The 20,254-nt window shown below is 51.9% G+C and overlaps 4 protein-coding genes across 4 annotated transcripts; 3 read left to right on the top strand and 1 right to left on the bottom strand.

The window, feature by feature from the left end:
- Positions 1-89: 89 nt before the first annotated feature.
- ALTATR162_LOCUS6700 (uncharacterized protein) lies at positions 90-1,488 on the top strand (the record flags this gene model as incomplete). The annotated part of the gene is made up of 3 exons (XM_043314322.1): positions 90-174; positions 334-891; positions 944-1,488. The coding sequence occupies 3 exons, from the start codon at positions 90-92 to the stop codon at positions 1,486-1,488; spliced, it is 1,188 nt and encodes a 395-aa protein (XP_043170257.1).
- An 11,087-nt stretch (positions 1,489-12,575) lies between these two features.
- ALTATR162_LOCUS6699 (uncharacterized protein) lies at positions 12,576-13,508 on the top strand (the record flags this gene model as incomplete). Its single annotated transcript, XM_043314321.1, has 1 exon — positions 12,576-13,508. The coding sequence occupies one exon, from the start codon at positions 12,576-12,578 to the stop codon at positions 13,506-13,508; it is 933 nt and encodes a 310-aa protein (XP_043170256.1).
- Positions 13,509-13,626: 118 nt separating this feature from the next.
- ALTATR162_LOCUS6698 (uncharacterized protein) lies at positions 13,627-15,702 on the bottom strand (the record flags this gene model as incomplete). Its single annotated transcript, XM_043314320.1, has 1 exon — positions 13,627-15,702. One exon carries the CDS (start codon positions 15,700-15,702, stop codon positions 13,627-13,629), a length of 2,076 nt encoding a protein of 691 aa, XP_043170255.1.
- Positions 15,703-16,054: 352 nt separating this feature from the next.
- ALTATR162_LOCUS6697 (uncharacterized protein) lies at positions 16,055-19,039 on the top strand (the record flags this gene model as incomplete). Its single annotated transcript, XM_043314319.1, has 1 exon — positions 16,055-19,039. The coding sequence occupies one exon, from the start codon at positions 16,055-16,057 to the stop codon at positions 19,037-19,039; it is 2,985 nt and encodes a 994-aa protein (XP_043170254.1).
- Positions 19,040-20,254: the final 1,215 nt, after the last annotated feature.

The following is a 20,254-nucleotide window of genomic DNA, read 5'->3' as shown; positions in this document are numbered from 1 at the left end:
TACCCACCTGCGCTTCTTTCCTTTACCTAACAGTTCACCGAATCGAGATTGGGTCTGCAGTGCTCCGATTGCACATTTGAGTGGCTACCATGAACGGTTACGGGGACCATGGGCACGAGGAGGATCCATTCGGACCATCCAAGGGCGGCATTGTATCAAGTTTCGATGCGTTTCGTAAGTGTTATCTTGTGCACAGCTTTCGAGAAGGAGAGCAGATTTACTTGTAGGATCATGGGCTTGATACTTCAATATCTCCAGCTACGTGACTTTTCAGACGCATGCGATACCACGCTTCATTCAAGATAGGAGCCCGGGGCTAACGTGTATCTATAGCCAAAACCAAAAAGACGTACCTCGTCCAAGGTCGCAACTCCTCCGCATGGACAGTAACGCTCATCCTGACATGCATCTACCTCTCCTGGTCCGAGATATCGCGCTGGTTCGCTGGCACCACCACACAGTCATTCGCCGTCGAGAAGGGCGTATCCCACGATATGCAAATAAACCTCGACGTGATAGTAGCCATGCGATGCGCCGACCTTCATGTGAACATGCAAGACGCTGCTGGTGACCGAACCCTGGCTGGCGAACTTCTGCGCAAAGACCCAACGTCTTGGTCGCAATGGACTGGCAAGAACATTGAGAGTGGAACGCACGAGTTGGGTAAAGATGGAGGCAAACAGGCGCCTGGATGGGAAGAGCTTTGGGACGTACACGATCAACTGGGCAAGGCGCGCAAGAGGAAGTTCAGCAAGACACCGCGGGTGCGCGGACAGACTGATAGTTGTCGCATCTATGGAAGTCTGATTGGTAACAAGGTCCAAGGTGACTTTCATATCACGGCTAGGGGCCATGGTTACATGGAGTTTGGAGAGCACCTGGACCATTCTAGTGAGTTGAAGGAGTTATGACTTGCGATGATACCTTCACTAACAATCAACAGCATTCAACTTTTCACACATCATCCGCGAAATGTCCTTCGGCCCGTACTATCCCTCCCTCGTTAATCCGCTCGATTCTACTATCGCTGTAACACCGACACCCGACGATAAATTCTACAAGTTTCAATACTACATCTCCGTTGTCCCGACCATCTACACCGACGATGCCTCGATGATCCCTCTCCTCCAAGCCATCACGTCGACACAGGACCATCCAGCCTCGAATATCTTCCACACCACGCACGCCATCAAGACCAACCAATACGCCGTTACCTCCCAGTCCCACAAGGTCCCGGAAACCTACGTACCCGGCGTGTTTGTCAAGTTTGATATCGAACCGATTATGCTGGCTGTGGTAGAGGAGTGGGGAGGTTTCTGGAGGTTGATTGTCAGACTGGTCAACGTAGTGAGTGGAGTTATGGTGGCTGGTAGCTGGGCATGGCAGATGTTTGACTGGGGAAGTGAGGTTATGGGTAAGAGGCGGAGAAGAGGCGATGGCGTTGGTGTGCTAGGGACGCCGTCAGTGGAGAAGAAGAGCTGGGACTAAAGGGAAGATCTGATAGAAACGGGGATGCATTCAACGGCGTTTAGGGCATGGTGATATGAGTTTCATGTGCGGGGTTTTGTGAGTATAAGAATATACTATTTTTTTCAACCTTTGTAAATGGCGGCGCCTATGTGGAGAAGAGTGCATCCATGACGAAGGCCGGATTGCGCAACGGTATGTCCCGCTCACTCTTGAAGATCTATAATATGCGAAGACCTGACTGATATGATAGAACTAACGAGTATTGTGGTTAGGTAACTCTGGAAATCCACGCCTTGCGACCTAGTCTTTCCCTCATATTCTGCTTCCTTCATTCGTCGCTTGGCATGTCCGTCGCACAGGGCGCTAGTCGACTGTCTCTCAGTTTGACTTGCAACACCCTCCACTGTCTTAACTATTCTTTTTCTCGCCAAACGCTGACAATCCACCACACCCCACTCTCAATTCGAATCAACTCAACTTGACTGCGACTATGGCGCCGCCAACTCAACCGCAAGACCGAAGTGATTCGCGAAACCAGGACGACGAGAGTCAAGAGCGCGAGCCAGTGCAGCTTCGGAGAACGGCTTCTACAAACGACCTTAATCACGACAACCTGCCGCAAGCCATCAGGCTGGCAGATGGACCAGGAAGCGGGCACATGCTCGTTAATAGAGAACGTTTATCTGAGAATGTCCGCGGTATAAGCCCTTGGATACAGACGCCTCTGGAGACGCCTCATCAACTTGAAGAGGCGACCCAAATTTCCATGAACCAACGGATGAGTATGATGGCTGCAACACAACGACAACGAACCGCTGCCACATCTGATTCAGACGCGCCGCGAGAAAACATATCTTCTCGAGAACGAACTGGAGTATCGGAGGCAACTTTGGAGCCTCGTCTGGCGCTAGCCCGTGGTCAACGTACTCCGCTAAACTCAACTCAACAGTTAGATCAGCCTGGCCATCCTCGGAGTTACATGCCCTCTCTTCGATCCCAACCAGAGTTCTACATGACAGGGGTGACAGCCGTTGACACTACAGCGGAGCCTCTTGCCGATAGTGCCGAATGTACGATATGTCTTGAACCTCTTTCAGACGATGTGGTCAAGTTCCGCGCTTGTGGGCACATGTTTCACACAGTCTGTGTACAGAGTTGGTTTGATCAGAGCGCGCCGCGTACGGGTAGTAAGCGAGGTACCTGCCCGAACTGTCGTCATGAGCTGTATGAGCCGGACCCACAATATGGGCGTACAGCGCCGCCGCCTCAGAGTGTCGAGCGGCCAGTGATGACTGATGGCCAAAGGCGTTTCGCACTTGCTCTTTCTGATCGTGAACAACCAAGTCGCCGCGAAGAAGCAACTGATACTACAGAACGGTCTAATAATGATCTCCGTAATGAGTTTATTGCTGTTTTCCAACGTCGTTTGGCGGATCAGGGGCTGAACACTGGCGCTGAACGGCCTACAGCTGTCACTCCGCAGCGACAAGCTACCACTCGACGCCCTCGAGGCACACCACGGACTTGGGCCGAACTCACTCATGGCTACCACCTTCCTCGCACTGATGCCTTGGAACGTGCAAGATATGATTCTCCGGCCCATGAAGATACTGCTGGTCTTCCCCCGAGGACATCAAGCCTGCCTCATAGGGGAGCTACTCGTCGCCAGCAGGCTAGCCAGATCATGACTGATGCATTACGGGTTACTGCATCTCCTGGAAATTCGCACTCTGAAGATGAACGGGTAGACTCACACACGTCGGACCATGTTCCTAATGTTGATGAGTCTCCTAGGGTACCTTCGATACCGCTGGATCAGCCAAACGCGCCAACACCGACAATGAACCGACACCCAATACGACCACGCGAGTCTCGTGCCACTCTGGCAGCACGTGCTATTGCACAGCGTCGCCCCCTAGTACTGGAACCAGGTTTGAACAATAGAGATGCAGATCTTCCACAACCAGTACAACATCCAGCATTGAAATCTCAACGCACCTCATCTGACAGAAGCCGTGACTCTTTGCGGGTTCTTGATTCTCAAGGCCATCGGCTGGTCATCGTTCCACCACAAGACCTAACGCCAGCTGGGCGCTCTACCCGTGACCTTCAAAACGAACAGAATTCGTTATTAGATCGCCTCCGTGAGGTCCAGAACCAGATAGGCCAGAATCTACAAGAAGCAGATACCCTTAGAGAGCGTAGAGCCACTGTAGTGCTTCGACCCACTCCGGATCACTTGCCGCCTGATACACAGGATGATTTGTCAACTCGACGGCCGCCACCAATCGCGATTCCTCACCTTGCTGATCCAACGATTTCTGACTTACGCTCGGCTCGCGAGTTCCCGGATCGGAGGGTTATGGGCTCGGAAACTAGTATATGGTCGGCCGACTATGTTACATCAAGTAGACACGATACCCGGACACAAGCATCAGGAACACGTCAATTTTCTCTCATTCTAAACCACCTCCAGAATGTGGAATCCACCAACACACTCGACGGGGGACCAAACAATGATGGTCAAACTCCATTATTCCCTAGGAGCACGCCTTCTGAGACCTCTTCAGCCGGACAGTCTGCCTCAGCAGGCGATCAAAGGTCGGTTGTGGAAGACAGACAGCTAACGCAGGATCTATCTCGTCAACTTGATGATACGAGAAGGCTCATGTCGATGGTTTCTGTGTTGCACAGTCCCTCAGATCTGCACCCCCCAGATGACGATGCTCCAGATGCACTACTGTAGACTCATCTTGTTGCGGTACTATATCAAGTGGTTGGGAGAAGAGTGGCCCAAAATTAGCAGCTCTTTGAAACATCATGGCTCATTTTCGAGTGGAGATGGATTGAGAAGGTAATCCTGGTAACGTTTAAGCTGTAAATGGGCCGTCAGCTGTTAGGGTTCAAGTGCGTGAACTAGCTGCTTGCTACGCGGTATCATTTTAGTTTAGTAAGAATGAAAAACTTAGCCTTTAATCAACAAATACTTTTTCCTCAATATGTCTACTTGCATGATGACTCTGATACGCAAAAGGCTCATCGAAGTCTTGTAGTCATGGTCAATGTCCGTCCAACGCTTTCGAAACGAACGAATTCAAAAGACATTGTGAGAGCGGTAAGCAAAGCAGAGTAGGGATCTCGAACATTACACTCCTCTTGTACCCGATCCCACATTGTACAGCTTGACCTTCAAATCGTATAGCATGAGTTCGTTGTGACTTGATAGTAGAATCGTTGCTACAATACACTGGAGGTAAGCCACATATATCATGTGGTTCCTTGTGGTTCTAGTAACCCCCATTCGTAAGTATACGCATTGATTCAAAGATATTCACACTTACACTCACCTCTACAAAGCTAATTAGCAGTCATAGCAGATACGACCAGTGTCTACACTCCCAAACTTCCTTCAACCAGACAAGAAAATGACCCTACCAAACAATCCTGGGTCCCAAGAGCCCAGTACAGCCCCACCGTCTAGTATGTCCGCTCTTCGCAGCCAGGGAGAGTTCTTCATGACCGGCGTCGTACCTACATGTGTCCAGTCTGCAAACTCAGATTGTTCAATCTGTACCGAAAATCTCGCTGATGATGTGGTAAAGCTAGCTGGCGCATGCGGCCACATGTTCCACACAGTATGCCTTCTCGCGTGGCTTTCAGGTACTGCACGGCAAAACCGCACTTGCCCGAACTGCCGCTGTGAGCTGTACGCCGTATCAACGTGCCAATCATTGAACTCGAGCTCTTCAATCCGCACCGCAGAGTCTATCATGGCTCAGAGAATAACTATAGAAGCTAGTAGACGTTCGGCAGGAGCTAGGAGGCGCTCATCAGAGGATCAACTGGCTGACGCTCTAAGAGAGGCTCGCTTAGCAGAAGAAAGATATCGCACTGCAACCAACGTGAGTCTTGCGATGCAGGCCCGCTTGGGTAGAGAGATGGAAGAAGCAGCCGGCACGTTTGGAGGTACACTGCCTGATTTCTTACGCATAAATCGGACGATTCTGGATGAATCGGAAGAACAGATCGACGTGGATTATGACTTATCCTGGCGGACACCTGGAATGCGATACCACTGAGAACCCTGGCCTTACCGCTAGTATAACTAACGTATGTGATGATTGCTGATTTGTAGATCTCTGGTGCTACCGTTAGATGTCGTAATCGTGTAGAATTAACGAATTCCCTTTGCACAAAATTAGCCAACGTTTTCCTAATGCCCACCCGATGATTGTTATAGTCGATCTGTGAGTACTATCCCTCCATGTGTGGGGGAAAAACCTGTGTGCCGGCATGCCGATCGTGCTCCCTACCACAACAAACCAAAACATGGCTGAGAGGCGTCAAAAATCTCGGGATAGAGATCTTAACCCTTGAGCTTTTCCTACACTGCGTCTCTTCGTCAATAGATTCCTGCTTGGCTAGCAATACTACGATACGCTGCTGCCACGTACGACAGGCCTGCCTCGGACTGCCTCGGACGCGCCAAAGGCTGAACGCATGCATCTAAGAGTCTGTCAAGCTACGCAAAGACATGTAAAGAGTGTATCCCGAGCGGGGTACTACAGCATTCTAGGTTGTGGCGCTGTTGCGCAAGCCTGTTCCTCTACAGAGCAGGATCGACAACTAAGGCGCGCTAGCTGCGAGTCGTACGGAAATGCCGCAAGTGGCTTAGCGGTATTCTACCCGCGCTGATGTCAGACCCTTGTCCCGCCGCGAACGTGGCTATGACAGAGCCACCCGGCTAGCGACTAGCAGGTAAGGCTAAGCATGACTCGCTTGTGCTCGAATACATGCTTGAACGCGGCACCAGACTCCACGTACGCATGTTTAGGGAGTAGATAGTAGTAGAGGTGGAGACTTATATAGAGTCCTACAGCAGCGTTAATATAAGCTTAGAGTAGTTACTATAGATATACAGGATCTTTCATTCTCATCTTGCAGCCGACTTTGGGCTTCTAATGCCTATCTTTGCTAGCCCGCGTAGCAGCTTCGACCCTTTGCCTGTGCGTGTACTTTGGGTGCTACCTGCTATCGTTGGAGAAACAGCAAACTGGTGCTGCTCGTGCGATGCAAGCGCGTCAGCGTAATGCTGTCGACACGCACGCGTGGTAGGGTGATCTTTCCCAAGTACAGCTTGGTACCCAGCACATGCTCTCTCGTACAAAGCAAAAGATTCGCTGTAGCGTTGCTGATATGTGAGGACGCCAGCAAGACAGTATACGCTCGCCAATGTGTCTGGATGCTTATGCCCGAGCACCTTCTCTACCCGCGCCAGCGTCTGCCGGTTCATCGCCTCGGCTTCTTCGTACTTGCCCTGCCTGGTAAGCACTAACGCCAAGTTGTTCATGCTCATCAGCGTGGATGGATGCTTAAGCCCGAGCACCTTCTCACTCCGCGCCAGCGTCTGCCGGTTCATCGCCTCGGCCTCTTCGTACTTGCCCTGGCTGTCCAGCACCGACGCCAAGTTGCTCATGCTCGTCAGCGTGTCTGGATGCTCATGCCCCAGTACCTTCTCACTCCGCGCCAGCGTCTGTCGGTTCATCGCCTCGGCTTCTTCGTACTTGCCCTGCCTGGTAAGCACTAACGCCAAGTTGCTCATGCTCATCAGCGTGTCTGGATGCTCATGCCCGAGCACCTTCTCCCTCCGCGCCAGCGTCTGTCGGTTCATCGCCTCGGCTTCTTCGTACTTGCCCTGGCTGTCAAGCACTAACGCCAAGTTGTTCATGCTTGTCAGCGTAGAGGGATGCTCAGGCCCCAGCACCTCCTTCCTCAAGAACGATGCTTTTCGATGCGACATCTCTGCTGATGCATATTGCCCCAGACTCTCTTGACAACTGCCTAGTCGTTCTAGGAGCGAAGCACTCATCGCACTATCTACAGCTTCAACCAGTCCAGCCACGTACGTCGCATGTGGAAGATACACGCTCCATACTTCTTTTCCTTCATGCCCGCCGTACGGCACTAGTTCCTTAGCTCGGGCTGCTGCTGTGCCTGCCCAGTCCGCCCGCTCACCGTGGCCTTCCAGCCACCAGATCAAGGCCATGTGCACTAGTCGGTGCATGTCAAAAAGCTTCTCTTTGCTGGATCCTGGCACAGTCTGCTGGCGTTCTGTGATGAATGCGTATCCCGTCAGCGTTCCGAGTGCTTTCGTCTGCTGTAAAATGGATCCTCCCGACAGCAACAATGACTGAGGAATGTTGATACGATCGATGCATGCAATGAACGAGAGGTAATCTGCTGCAAGAGGGTCTTGCCTGCGAATTTGCTCAAAAGAGATGTGCCATGTCTTTGCAATCGTGCTATCCATACTGCGGTATCTGCTAGAATCTTCGAAGTGCTCGCTGAAGAGCTCAGCTTTCGTGCCAGCATGCTGGAGCAGCGATACGTACTCGGAGACCGGTGTATCGTTTTGGTTCATGAAAGCGGCTGCCTGTACGATAGCAAGCGGCAGGCCTGCGAGTGACTCCAGCAATACGCCAACCGCCGCCTCATCGTTCAGCAATGCTTGTCTCGTCGTTCGTCGCGCCAGCAGCTGCCTGGCCTCAGCCTTGCCCATGTCGTTTAGCTCGAGGACATTACCCTGAGTTAAGTCCGTAGCCGCCTTCCTACTGCGAGTGGTGAAAAGAATTGCGCCTCTATTGCTGTGCGGAATATAGTCGATTAATCGAGCGGACCCGTGACTTTCATCGTCCACTCCCAGCAAGACCTGAGAGTCATCGACGTTATCAACGACCATTAGCCAGTCGCCTACATTTCCCAGGCTTAACGTCTCCTTGACAAGTCGCTTCGCGTCCGCGTTGTCATCGCTGATCCCTGGTATACGAAGACGGACTCCAATCTCCCGATACGCAAGCTTGAAACTCTCAGGACTTATGGCTGGCACCCAGAAAACTAAGCGTCTAGCGTGTCCTGCAAGTGCGCGATACGCAAACTCAAGAGCAAGCGCGGATTTTCCACATCCTCCTAGTCCATATATAGTCATCCGTCGGTGGGTGTTAGGTGAGAGGAGGGCTCCTTCGATCAACTGGAGCTGGCTCTCTCGTCCGACGAAGAGCTCGTTTCGTGGGAAAGGCAGCGATACCGAGACTACAGCTCATTAGCTAAGTGCGGTCTGTGCATTGCGAGGCTATCCGAGCCATGCTTAATACACACCGGACAGGTCTTGCACATCTACAGTCTCCTGTCCTTGCTGCCGCTTCTGTATCTCATCTTGGAGACGCAGCGTCGCATACTCTTCTCCTTCACCATATATGAGCGGTAGGAAGACCCCGAAGATGCCGAGCAAACAGTACACTCTGTCCTCTTTCACCGTCGTTGTACGTTTCGCCGCCCAGCCTGTTCGCTCCTCGACGCTGAACCCGGTAAGCCTTTGGCCTCTGAGCGCATCGATAGGTATGTTAGTAATGCTGTGTATCTCCTGCTCTAGCGAGATCCTACTGCCTAGCCGCTTGCCGTCCTGGGAGAAGAACTCGACGCTAGCTGGCGCGAGTAGCTCTTGCAGCGTCCAGCCTCGTGTAAACCACCGGCTGCTCTGAAAAGCTTGCTGCCACGATATGCGAAAGGCTTCGGCATTGGTAATCTCATCTGGCACTAGGACGTCTGTCAGGTATACATAGCACTTGACTGCGCGCTGGTACCAGCGAAACATGGAGTTGATCGCTGTGCTCAGCTCGTCGCTCTTGGACTTGTCGATGCAGCAGGTGTCCACCCAGAAGTACTCGAGGCCGTCTGCTGCAGCTCGCTCGCCGCAGAAGCGGATCTTAGCATAGCCGCGCTTGTCTGCGCCTGTTCCCGCCAACAGCTCATTGTATGTAACTTCTTGGCCGTCCTTCCAGGTGTGCGAGAGAATGGCGTACGGAGGAGCATGGTCGTCGCTGAAAGACGTCAGCTCGAAGCCGTCGCCTGCTGAGAGACGCTTGAGAAGGCGCATTGTGTTCCGGCATGCTCTGTCTAGGATGCTAGCAAACTCGGTCGTGGTGTGTGGCACAGGCGGGCAGCGGTAAGTGGTGGAGGGCAGTAGGAGACGTGTCTGTTGCGCACACACGTGGAGCACATCAGGCAGGCTGCGAACAGGTAGTTGACTAGCATGTAAGGCTGCATGGCTGCGAGAGTTCAGCTGTGCTTAGCCGCAAGCTTCATGCGCGCATGGCAGTCTTGAGGCGCAGCGAACCTGGGCGCGTGGCAGTGGACTTGCTACACGGCGACTTTTGGGGGCTGATCCTAGGTAGGTAAAGTGCGCATTTCTGCACAGTACGGTACACAGACATCTGAGCACGCTACTGCAAGCCAAGAGATCTTGCTCTCTGCGCGGAGAAACTACCGGAAGGCACACTGCTCAGCTTAAATCGATCTTTAGAGACAGTGATCTAGATCTTTAAGACCTAGACTCTCTTGCTAGACATCCGAGCGGTTGACGTAGATTAGTTGTCGCAAGTGGACAGGGGGGTATTGCGAGGAGGTCGATCAATGGCAATGACAGATCGGCCTACAGCATGTCCAACACTATGCTCTTCTTCATCGGAGGTTTAGAGGCTAGAAGAGTAGCAACTGCAGGATTGATGCGCGTTGAACTTGACTTGGTGCAGTCGCGCTAGCCCGACGCCGAAGGTCCGGAAGAAAAAGTGTCCCGGCACACAGGGCGTCTCGCTACGAAGGGGTGGACGTTATATCTGCACTAATTGATTACCCTGAGTTGATTTCGACGCTGCAGCAGGACTGTATATAAGCCTCTACATCTACTCTTATCCGCTCCTGAAACAGGCGTGCGTAGAGTCTAGTGCGGCGTTCGCTAGCCGGGTGGCTCGGTCGTAGCCACGTTCGTGGGTCAAGGGTCTGACGTCAGCGCAGGTAGAATACCGCTAAGCTACTTGAGGCTTTTCCGTACGACTCGCAGCTAGCGCGCCTTAGTTGTCGATCCTGCTCTGCAGAGCAATAGACTTGCGCAACAGCGCCACAATACATAATGCTGTAGTACCCCGCTCGGGATACACTCTTTACATGTCTTTGCATAGCTTGATAGACTCTTAGATGCATGCGTTGAACCCTTAACGCGTCCGAGACTGTCCGAGGCAGGGCTTGTCACGATGTTCCATCACCACAGGATTCCAGCCACAGACTGGTGAGCCACCGGGAACCCTTCGGGGCACCGTCGGATCACACCAGCCACAATCACGTGACGTAGGTATATATCATCCCTCTGAGAGGCTTGATAGCTCCTCAAGGATTCGTCTCAATACAAGCCTATACCGATATCTCAGTGCCTGCCCAACTACTCCTCACAGGGCTGTCGTGCGTGGCAGCAGCGAATTGTGGTATTGCCAGCCAAGCAGGATTCTGTTGCTAAAGAGACGCAGTGTAGGAAAAGCTTAAGTGTTAAGTTCTCTATCCCGAGATTTTTGACGCCTTTTAGCCATAGTTGGTTTTGTTGTGGTGGGGAGCATGATCGGCATGCCGGCACACAGGTTTTTCCCCCACACATGGAGGGATAGTAGGATTAGTGTGACAATCGAAGCTTTTGTGTTAGGCATAAGCTATCTGCTAGTGTGCAGGTTCTGAAGATATGAAGAATATCATATCTTCGTGTTACTTATTGGCTAAGCAGATTAGCAAGATCCTGGTGATCTGCGACCTAGCTTTACACACACGAAAGCTCTATAGCCATCCTCCTCCTCCGATCGAACAAAGGAAAACCTTGAAAGCCGCCTCAAAGCCTGAACGGATTCTGTTGTAACTTCAATGTCATCCGATATTCTACTTCATCACCCACTCTCTTTCATCCCCTTTCGGATCTATCACATCATGCCCGCTTCCAAGCCACTTTGCCTCCCTAAACGGCAGGATAACAGCTAGCACTTTCGACTTGACCAACCCTAACGGCAGTGGCCCAAACAACCTACTATCCCGACTCCACTCCAGATTATCCCCTTGTACCCAGCAATGCCCCTCAGGCACTCTTATCACTTCTTCTCTTACGCTTGCCCATTTCCCTTCAACATCCACTGCCTGCAAATCGGTGTCGTGGCGCCCAGGTGTGACAACACTAACAAAATCGCCTGGCATTCCGATAATGCGCTTGCATCCGCTCTCTTTTGGAAAGATGGGGCTGGTATAGGTTATTACGTCGCCAACGCGGAGATTGCGACCGCGGCGATGGAGCGAGGAGTAAAGAATCCATGGACGAGATCGGTAATCGTGGGGAATTGTAGGAACCATTGAGATTCCAGTCGTAGCGCCTACACCGCCAATGTAGGAGTAAAACACGTGTAGAAATACGAAGCCTTTCGCGACAATGAGCGCGCTACCTACATATATGTTAGTGAGTGGCTTGGAGAGTCGTGCTCGAAAAGACTTACGGCCAAACACATTGGGGAGGCGGTTGAGGGAGGTCCATGGTAGCGGCATTACAATCGGATCCTGAGCTTTGCTATCGCTCTAGCATCTTTCTTCTTGGAACTATGTGCCTGGAAGCGCTCGCAATGCCGATGCGGAGTCGTTAACGTTAGAGCATCGTGGGAGTGAAGGAACGACGATGTGCGGAATCCACGATGGTGTGGTATCTCCGACGCTAAAACTTTAACACCGCTAAGCCATCCCACTTCGAACTTTGCGCGACTTTCACAGGAACGTGCAAATATGGTTCATGTTCATGATGAAGTGGTGGGACTGGAGAGTCCAGAGCAGGCTACTTTGCGGTAAATGACTTGTAAGACAGTCGCATGGTCCCTTGCTGATCATCTGTGTAGGCCTGCACCAACCGGCCTCGAGGGTGGAGGAATCTTGCAAGATGCTGTAAGAGGTGCTTCCTTCTTTCTTACGTACTATCACTCGTACATCTGTTCTCCTCTGTGTTTGTTTGGCCTGGTCTTTCTAAAAGCATGCGCGTGAATCGTGTGGACGTTCCCTGGGCAAAGTTCATGCTCCCCGATCTTTCTACCTCAACTCTGGGTGCCTTGGATTCAGATGGGGAGCTATTCTCGGAGATTGCTGGTATTCTTCTTCAAGATCGACACTAAAACTTCCATGCAGACCTGTTAACGTCCTACCATGACCTCAATTCCTTAATCATCGATATATTTACCTCTGAACCATCACCATTAGAATTCATGCGCCATGTCGCGCGCAACCGACCCTTCGTAGTTCGGAATGGAGCCAAAGACTTCAAAGCGAGAAAGACTTGGAAGTCAGAGTACTTAACGGGTGTTATGCGTGGTCAAAACGTCAACGTGGCAATCACTCCTCACGGAAACGCCGATTCAGTCGTCTCGCTACCATCAGGTGGCTCTGTATTCGTCAAGCCGTATGAGACCGAGGAACCCTTCCAAGACGTTCTGGAAAAGATACAACGACAAGAGCAAGAAGAAGACTACAAAGGCCCAACACGCTATGCACAAACCCAGAACGACAATCTGCGCAACGAGTACTCTACACTTTTCGCCGATGTACCGAAGAGTATTCCGTTCGCGCGCATAGCACTAGAGCAGGAACCCGACGCAATCAACTTCTGGCTCGGGAACTCCTACTCCACAACTGCTCTACACAAGGATAACTACGAGAATATCTACGTCCAGATCCTCGGTCAAAAGCATTTCGTGCTCTTACCGCCCGTGGAAGCAGCCTGTGTGAATGAGAAGAGCGTCTTAGCTGCAACATACACTCCAAAACATGAGGACACATCATCCTCCGACACACTCAAACAGAACGATCTGGTGATCAAGGTAGACGAGCCGGAGGAGTACGTACCCTTCGCGACATGGGACCCTGATCAGCCCTCCACCAACACTACACCTTACTCTCAATATTCGCTGCCTGTCAGAGTGACGCTAGAAGAAGGCGATATGCTATACCTGCCAGCACTCTGGTACCATAAAGTAAGCCAAAACTGCAACGAGGAAGGAATTTGCTGCGCGGTAAACTATTGGTATGATCTTGACTTTAGCGGTGGTTTCTGGAGCACCGCGAATTTCGTCAGAAGCGCAGGACTGCTGAGCATGCAAGACAAGGCAGAAGAGGAGGGAACGGAAGATGGAGGTGGTTGATGTTTGGATCAACAAAAGAAACAATTGTACTATGATTATGGGTATCTTCTAGGATTTACAGTAACAAACAAATCCAACGCCGTGGCAATGCTTCTTGAATTCCCCCATCCGCTGACAACTAACCTCGAATCTTTACTTTGATATTAACGCCCCTGGCGCTCTGCCACACACTGTCACTGACCTTGACTGGCAGCTTTCGTCCCTTCAATCTTTGGTCAATTAACCATAGGCCCACAACGAATTCATATCTGCTCAACCTTCCAACACCTCTACCGTCTACGAGATCCCAAACTTCCTCCAACACATGTATAGGCAGCCGACTCCTCGTCCAGATCTCTTTGACAAGAATATTCAAAACGTCGGCCGATGGGTCGTCGTCAGGAGGTGCGTTAGCAGGCGAGGATATGTGACGACCCTTGTTTGCTGCCCATACACCTTCGTAGCGTTTCCGCTCCCGTTCGGTTATCTGATCGCGCCATCGCTTTCGCGTGCCCTCATGGTGTTTGTTTGGGTGTTTGCGGCCTTTGATGCCCATAATACGTGTGCCTTTCTTCTTGTATTTGTCGACCTTGTTGTCGTCCTCATCATCCGACGACGGTTCTTTGCGCATCGTGGTTCGCATCTTCCCGGCGCTCTTCGGAGGTGATTGTTTAGGTGGTGAGGGCGATCGGTGGAACGGCGAGTGATGGTGGTGCTGTTTGCGCGGCGGGAAAAGAGGTTCGACCGACATGGGTCGAGGTGCGGGTGAGACGTTGCGAGAATGCGAGGCTATGGCGGCTCCCATTATGGCGCTCGACAGAGACTCGCCAGTCATGTGCTGTGTAATCTGCCTGACAGATTCCCGCTGGTAATTGTTGTGATACACTGAAGGTGAATTTGTTCCGCTGGTTGATGTTGGCCGACGAGGAGGCGAGGGTCTCTGTAGTGGAGGCATCGAATCTGGGTTCTGGCTTTGGGTGCGAGGTTTGATTTGTATCGGAGCTGAAGGCTGAAGTTTGTTGGCAGCCGGCACAGGGTCTGTTTTCCGCGCAGTCGATCGTCGCGGCGGAGGTACAGCGGGTCTGAGCCTCTCATCCTCCTCCTGCTCTTCTTTGGCTGACTTGAAGGATGAAGGTGTCGAAGGTGACTGTTGACTCTCTACAGACGCAGACACCCTGCGCCGCTGTAAGGACGTCGACTGCGTCATGTCCTGAGACTTTGGCCGTGTTTGCCGAGAACCCCTCGGCGGCGGCTTCGAGGGCGGAGAAATCGATGTGTTGATTGCTGCCAACTGCACTGGCTTTTGCCTGATCGGAGGAGATTTCAGGGGGTCCTTCTTGGGTGTATTGAAGTATGCTTGCTCGCTACTGCCATCGACATGCTGTGGAGGCAGCGTGATCTTGTGCTTCGGCTTTGGTTTGACAGGCGGTGGTGTCTGCGTCCTGACTCTCTGCAGGGGTGCGTCGTCTTTTGGCTCGGGAGGTAACTTGAACGCACGCTGCGGCTTCGGCGATCGCACAGGGGGTGGGGAGTTCTGCGCAACCCGTATCGGCGCGGAGGGCTTGGTGGGCGTACTAGGTCGCGCTTGTTCAAACATCTTGACGAGCGAGTTCGTGGGCGGTATAGGGGTGTCATCGGTAGGCTTGTGTTGCGGCTCTGGCCGTCGGGTACTGCTGGCAGCTGATTGCGATTCGAGGCTGTCTCTCCTCTTGCGCGGCTGCTGGCTAGGTTTCTTAGATTCGAGCCTTGCAAGCACATTCCCCACGCTGCCCGAGGGGGGCAGCACATCCTTCTCATTTGGCTGGTGCTCGCTCATAGTGGGCGGAACAGCTGCTTGGGGTATGGGCCGCAGAGGACTGTGTCGAGCAGCAGCAAGGCGAGCTGCGATATTCGAAGGCGAGGAGACGCGGTCGGGGTGATCGTCAGGCACGCTCAGCGAGTTGGAGCTGTTCGACTTGGACAGGTTCGGCTTGCTGACGCCCACGGATCCGCCGGTATGATGGCTTCGCAAGGATGCTGGGCTGCCAGTTCCGACTTTGGTTGCAGCCAGCAAAGCCCCATTGTTTCCTCCAGTATACGTATTTACCAAAGGCTTTGGCTTCGGTGGAGGTTTGGAGAAGGCTTTCGAGGCGCCCCGCAGTGCAGCATCTCGTACATTGTGTTGGGTATCACCAGCTGACTGCGGGACCCAGCCCTGATTGCGTGCAGAGCTCATTTACGGTCCATTGGATGGTGAGCAATAATGACGTATACGGACAATTAAGGGTCAATAGTATGGATATACGGGGTGCTTGTGCGCAACCTGAAAGCAAAGAAACGAAAGAATGAACAGGAAACGAGTGGTGTGGAGTCGCAATGTCAGGTTTCCAAGATTACTATCGTCAGCCTCGTGAATGACCCGGCCTGCGTACCCACAGAGCATGGGTGATGGCTTAGGAGATACACTAGCTTCTTGTAGCCTGACAGCCACGTGATCACGCGTAACGCGCCCTCCAGGCAACCACGACCTCGTTCTCATATACAAACAACCGTCACACGAACTGCGTCGCTCGTCCAATGCATCCAACATGGCCGAAGACACACCAATGCTCGATGTCGAGGCGGTCAGGGAGAATACGCTCATGTACGGCCATGACGATGAACTCGACGACAAGTACCCTACACGCCCGATAAACCTCCATAAAACACTTCCCTTCCATACTCTCTTCACGGAGCTATTCAATCCGCTCATGGAAACACAGAAAAGGAAGCAGCCCGTGGGAGCTCGTCGAAGAGTTGGCCCCCATGGACACTCTAACATGTCACCTCATGAGGCGAAACGCAACATCATCGAGAGATTCATCGCGAGTTGGCGGAAGCAAGTCGGCAATGACTTCTACCCTGCGATGCGTCTGATCGTCCCTGAAAAAGACAGAGATCGAGCCATGTACGGTCTGAAAGAGAAGGCAATCGCCAAGATATTGATCAAGGTCACAAGAATTGACCAAAACTCCGACGACGCCAAACACATGCTAAACTGGAAGCTACCCGGTCAACTCAGCAAATCTTCGACTTCGACAGCAGGCGACTTTGCTGGGCGATGTTATGAGATCTTGGCCTCACGTCAGCTCAAAACTGAGTACAGCGATATGAGCATTGCTGAGGTCAACAACGCCCTGGATAAGTTGTCGCAGATTGGTGCCGAAGACGAACAAGTCAAGATCTTTCAGCGGTTCTATCGGAGGATGAACGCCGAGGAGATGACCTGGCTCATTCGCATGGTCCTTCGTCAGATGAAGATTGGAGCGACTGAGAAGACCTTCTTAGACATCTGGCATCCAGATGCAGAGACTTTGTTCAACATCTCGTCAAACCTTCGACGAGTATGTTGGGAACTGTTCGACCCTGAAATTCGGCTGGCAGGCGAAGATACTGGGTTGAGCTTGATGCAATGCTTCCAGCCACAGCTAGCTCAGTTTCAGGATAAAGTAGGTAACTTTGAGAAGCTGGTCGCCAGATTCCAAGGAAATACGGATGACGATACATTTTGGATTGAAGAGAAGCTTGATGGAGAACGTATGCAGCTCCACATGATCGAGGATCCTGACGCACCAGGCGGTAGACTTTTCGGTTTCTGGTCGCGGAAGGCCAAAGACTACGCATACCTCTACGGTAGACACTTCCAAGGCGATGAAGCCGGTGCACTTACACGATTCATAACAGACGCGTTCGGAAAAAATGTGCGGAACATCATTCTTGATGGTGAGATGATCACCTGGGATATGGATCGAGATCATATTGTTGGCTTTGGTACTCTCAAGACCGCAGCCATATCTGAGAAAGAAAACAAAACAGACAAAAACATTGGCCAGCGGCCGCTCTTCAGGGTGTTCGACTGCGTATATCTGAACGACAAACTACTCACACAATACACGCTACGTGATCGCCGTCTTGCCCTTGAGAGTGCCGTCAAAGGCGTACATCGTCGTCTGGAAATACACCCGTACATCGAGGCGCGCTCGCATACTGAGATCGAACCAGCACTGCGGAAGGTGGTCGCCGATTCCTCCGAGGGTCTGGTCTTGAAGAACCCACGTTCCATGTACTGCCTCAATCAACGTAACAATGATTGGATGAAAGTCAAGCCAGAATATATGTCAGAATTCGGCGAGTCGCTCGACTGCATAGTTGTCGGCGGGTACTTTGGCTCCGGACATCGTGGTGGCGCTCACTCGTCCTTCCTTTGCGCATTGCTTACGAACAAGGACGCAAAGAAGGGCAACCCGAAGTACCAACATTGTTGGTCATTCTTCAAGGTCGGAGGTGGGTTCACTCGCGAAGACTATGCTGATGTACGAGGCCGAACGGAAGGCAAGTGGCACGATTGGGATCCTCGACGGCCGCCACCATTCATTGAACTGGGCGGTCATGAACAAAATCGGCAACACGAGCGGCCAGACCAATGGATCAGACCCAGCGATTCCGTCGTGCTCGAATGTAAGGCAGCAAGTGTGGAGAGCAGCGATAAATTTCGCTTCTCCCTAACGCTTCGCTTTCCTCGCTTCAAGCAACTCAAAAAGGACAAACGCTGGGATCAGGCTCTCTCAGTACAAGAGTTCTTGGAAGTGAAGAGCAGGGCGGAAATGGAGAAGTCTGAGAAGGAGAAAGAATTCAAGATCGAGCAATCACGCAGGAAGAAGGCGAGGACATCAAAGAAGCCGCTGACCGTGGTCGGCAACGATACCGTTACCACACCGTATGCAGGTCCAGCGTCGAAAGTATTCGAGGGTCTGAACTTCTTTATAATGACCGAGCAGATCCATCCAACGAAGAAATCAAAAGCTGATTTAGAGGCACTGGTAAAAGCCAATGGTGGCAAGATTGTGCAGCGCGATTCGACGGGCAAAGACCTCGTTATCGTAGCGGACAAGAGACTGATAAAAGTTGCATCACTCGAGAAACGCGCGACGAACAACATCGTCAAGCCTGTCTGGATCCAGGACTGTATCAAACAGAACGAGATAGATGGTGCTCCTCTGCCATATCTGCTCCCTTTCGAGCCAAACAGACATATGTTCTACCTTCACGATGACGACCAACTTGACTTTGAGAACAACGTCGATAAGCACGGCGACTCGTATGCGCGCGACCTTGGAGATGTCGATGAAATGCGAAAGCTGTTAGCGGGTGTAGTGGCAGAGCCAGATGAAACCCGGGCGTTTAAACAAGAAAGATTTCTAGATCAACTGGAAGATCATGGGGAGTCGTTCGCGCATCTTAAGACACATATTTTTGGTGCAGTGAAGGCTGCTTTTCAAAGTGACCCCGAAGATTCAGTGGGAGTGGTTAGAGTACAATTAGCGAAGAACTACATCCGTTTTGGTGGCGGTGTAATAGCTGATAGTATACACAAGGAAGGACTCACGCACGTCATTGTGCTCGAAGAACGGTCTTCGACAGATAGCGGAAAAGCCAAGGTCACGGCACTAGCTAGAACAGTGGGTGTCGCGTGGGTAGAAAAGTGCTGGGAAGCAGGTACTATGGTGGATGAGGAGAGGTTTCAGTGGGGTTGAAACAGTCCCATATTCCCGTGAAAAGAGAATGACCATTAACGTGGTTCACAACCGAGTCGGCCACCAACCGAGCCGGCCACTTTACCCCACTAAAATGCCTACGCAACAACAACACGTTATGTCTCAACAACGCAACGTGCAAGAGACCTATACTGAAGGAGAAATACATATTGCTATCTCTGATATCGCATCTAAGCAGATTCAAAGCGTAAGACGCGCTGCAGCAGTCTACCGAGTCCCTCGATCTACGCTCCAAGACCGACGCGCTGGGACACGCCCTCGACGCGACTGCGAGCTAAACACAAAGCGCCTTACAAAGCTAGAAGAGGAGGCGATTGTACAGCGTATAATTGAAGAGGGTTTACGTAGTATACCGGAGCATGGTATTGCAGACGAGGATACCTGGAACTTTGATGAGTCTGGCTTCATAATGGGCAAGATATCTTCCCAGCTTGTTGTTACAGGCTTAGAGAAACCTAGGAAACAGAAGAAATTACAGCCTAGCGATCGCGAGTGGGTAACTCTAGTCCAAGGCGCCTCTGCGACAGGGCGCGTTATCCCGCCCTTCCTCATCTTTGCGGGGAAGGTCCTTATTACCTCCTGGTTCGCAGATCTACCTTGCGACTGGATTATCACTGTCTCTCCTACTGGCTGGATCAACAACGACCTCGCGCTCGCGTGGCTTAAGCACTTTAATGCTTATACGAAGGCGTCCTCTATTAGGGCATATAGACTGCTTATCATTAACGGCCATAACAGCCACTGCTCAGTAGATTTCTAGGACTACTGCAAGGAGAACAAGATTATCGCTCTCTGCATGCCACCTCACTCATCGCACCTCCTGCAGCCTCTTGACGTTGTCCCCTACTCGCTGTTGAAGCGCTACTACGGCGATAGGATCTCGCTCTTGGCACGCAGCCGCATCTACTATGTTAACAGGGAAACCTTCCTACCAGCCTTTAAAGAAGCTTATAAGAAGACGTTTACGCCAGAGAACGTTCGCGCAGGCTTTCGAGGTGCTGGACTAGTCCCATATGACCTAGAGGCTGTGTTATCAAAGCTAGATGTGCAGCTGCGTACGCCGACGCCGCCTGCACCAGGCACAGTCGCCTGGGAGGCGCAAACACCGCGCAACGCCCGCGAGATAGAGGCGCAATCTACGCTAATTCGAGATCGCATGCAACACTACCAAGGGTAACCAGCAAGCTCATTGGA

The sequence above is a fragment of the Alternaria atra genome (assembly GCF_907166805.1).
Source record: "Alternaria atra isolate CS162 genome assembly, contig: 25, whole genome shotgun sequence".
NCBI classification, from domain to species: domain Eukaryota; kingdom Fungi; phylum Ascomycota; class Dothideomycetes; order Pleosporales; family Pleosporaceae; genus Alternaria; species Alternaria atra.
This window is presented reverse-complemented; position numbering and strand designations above follow the sequence as displayed.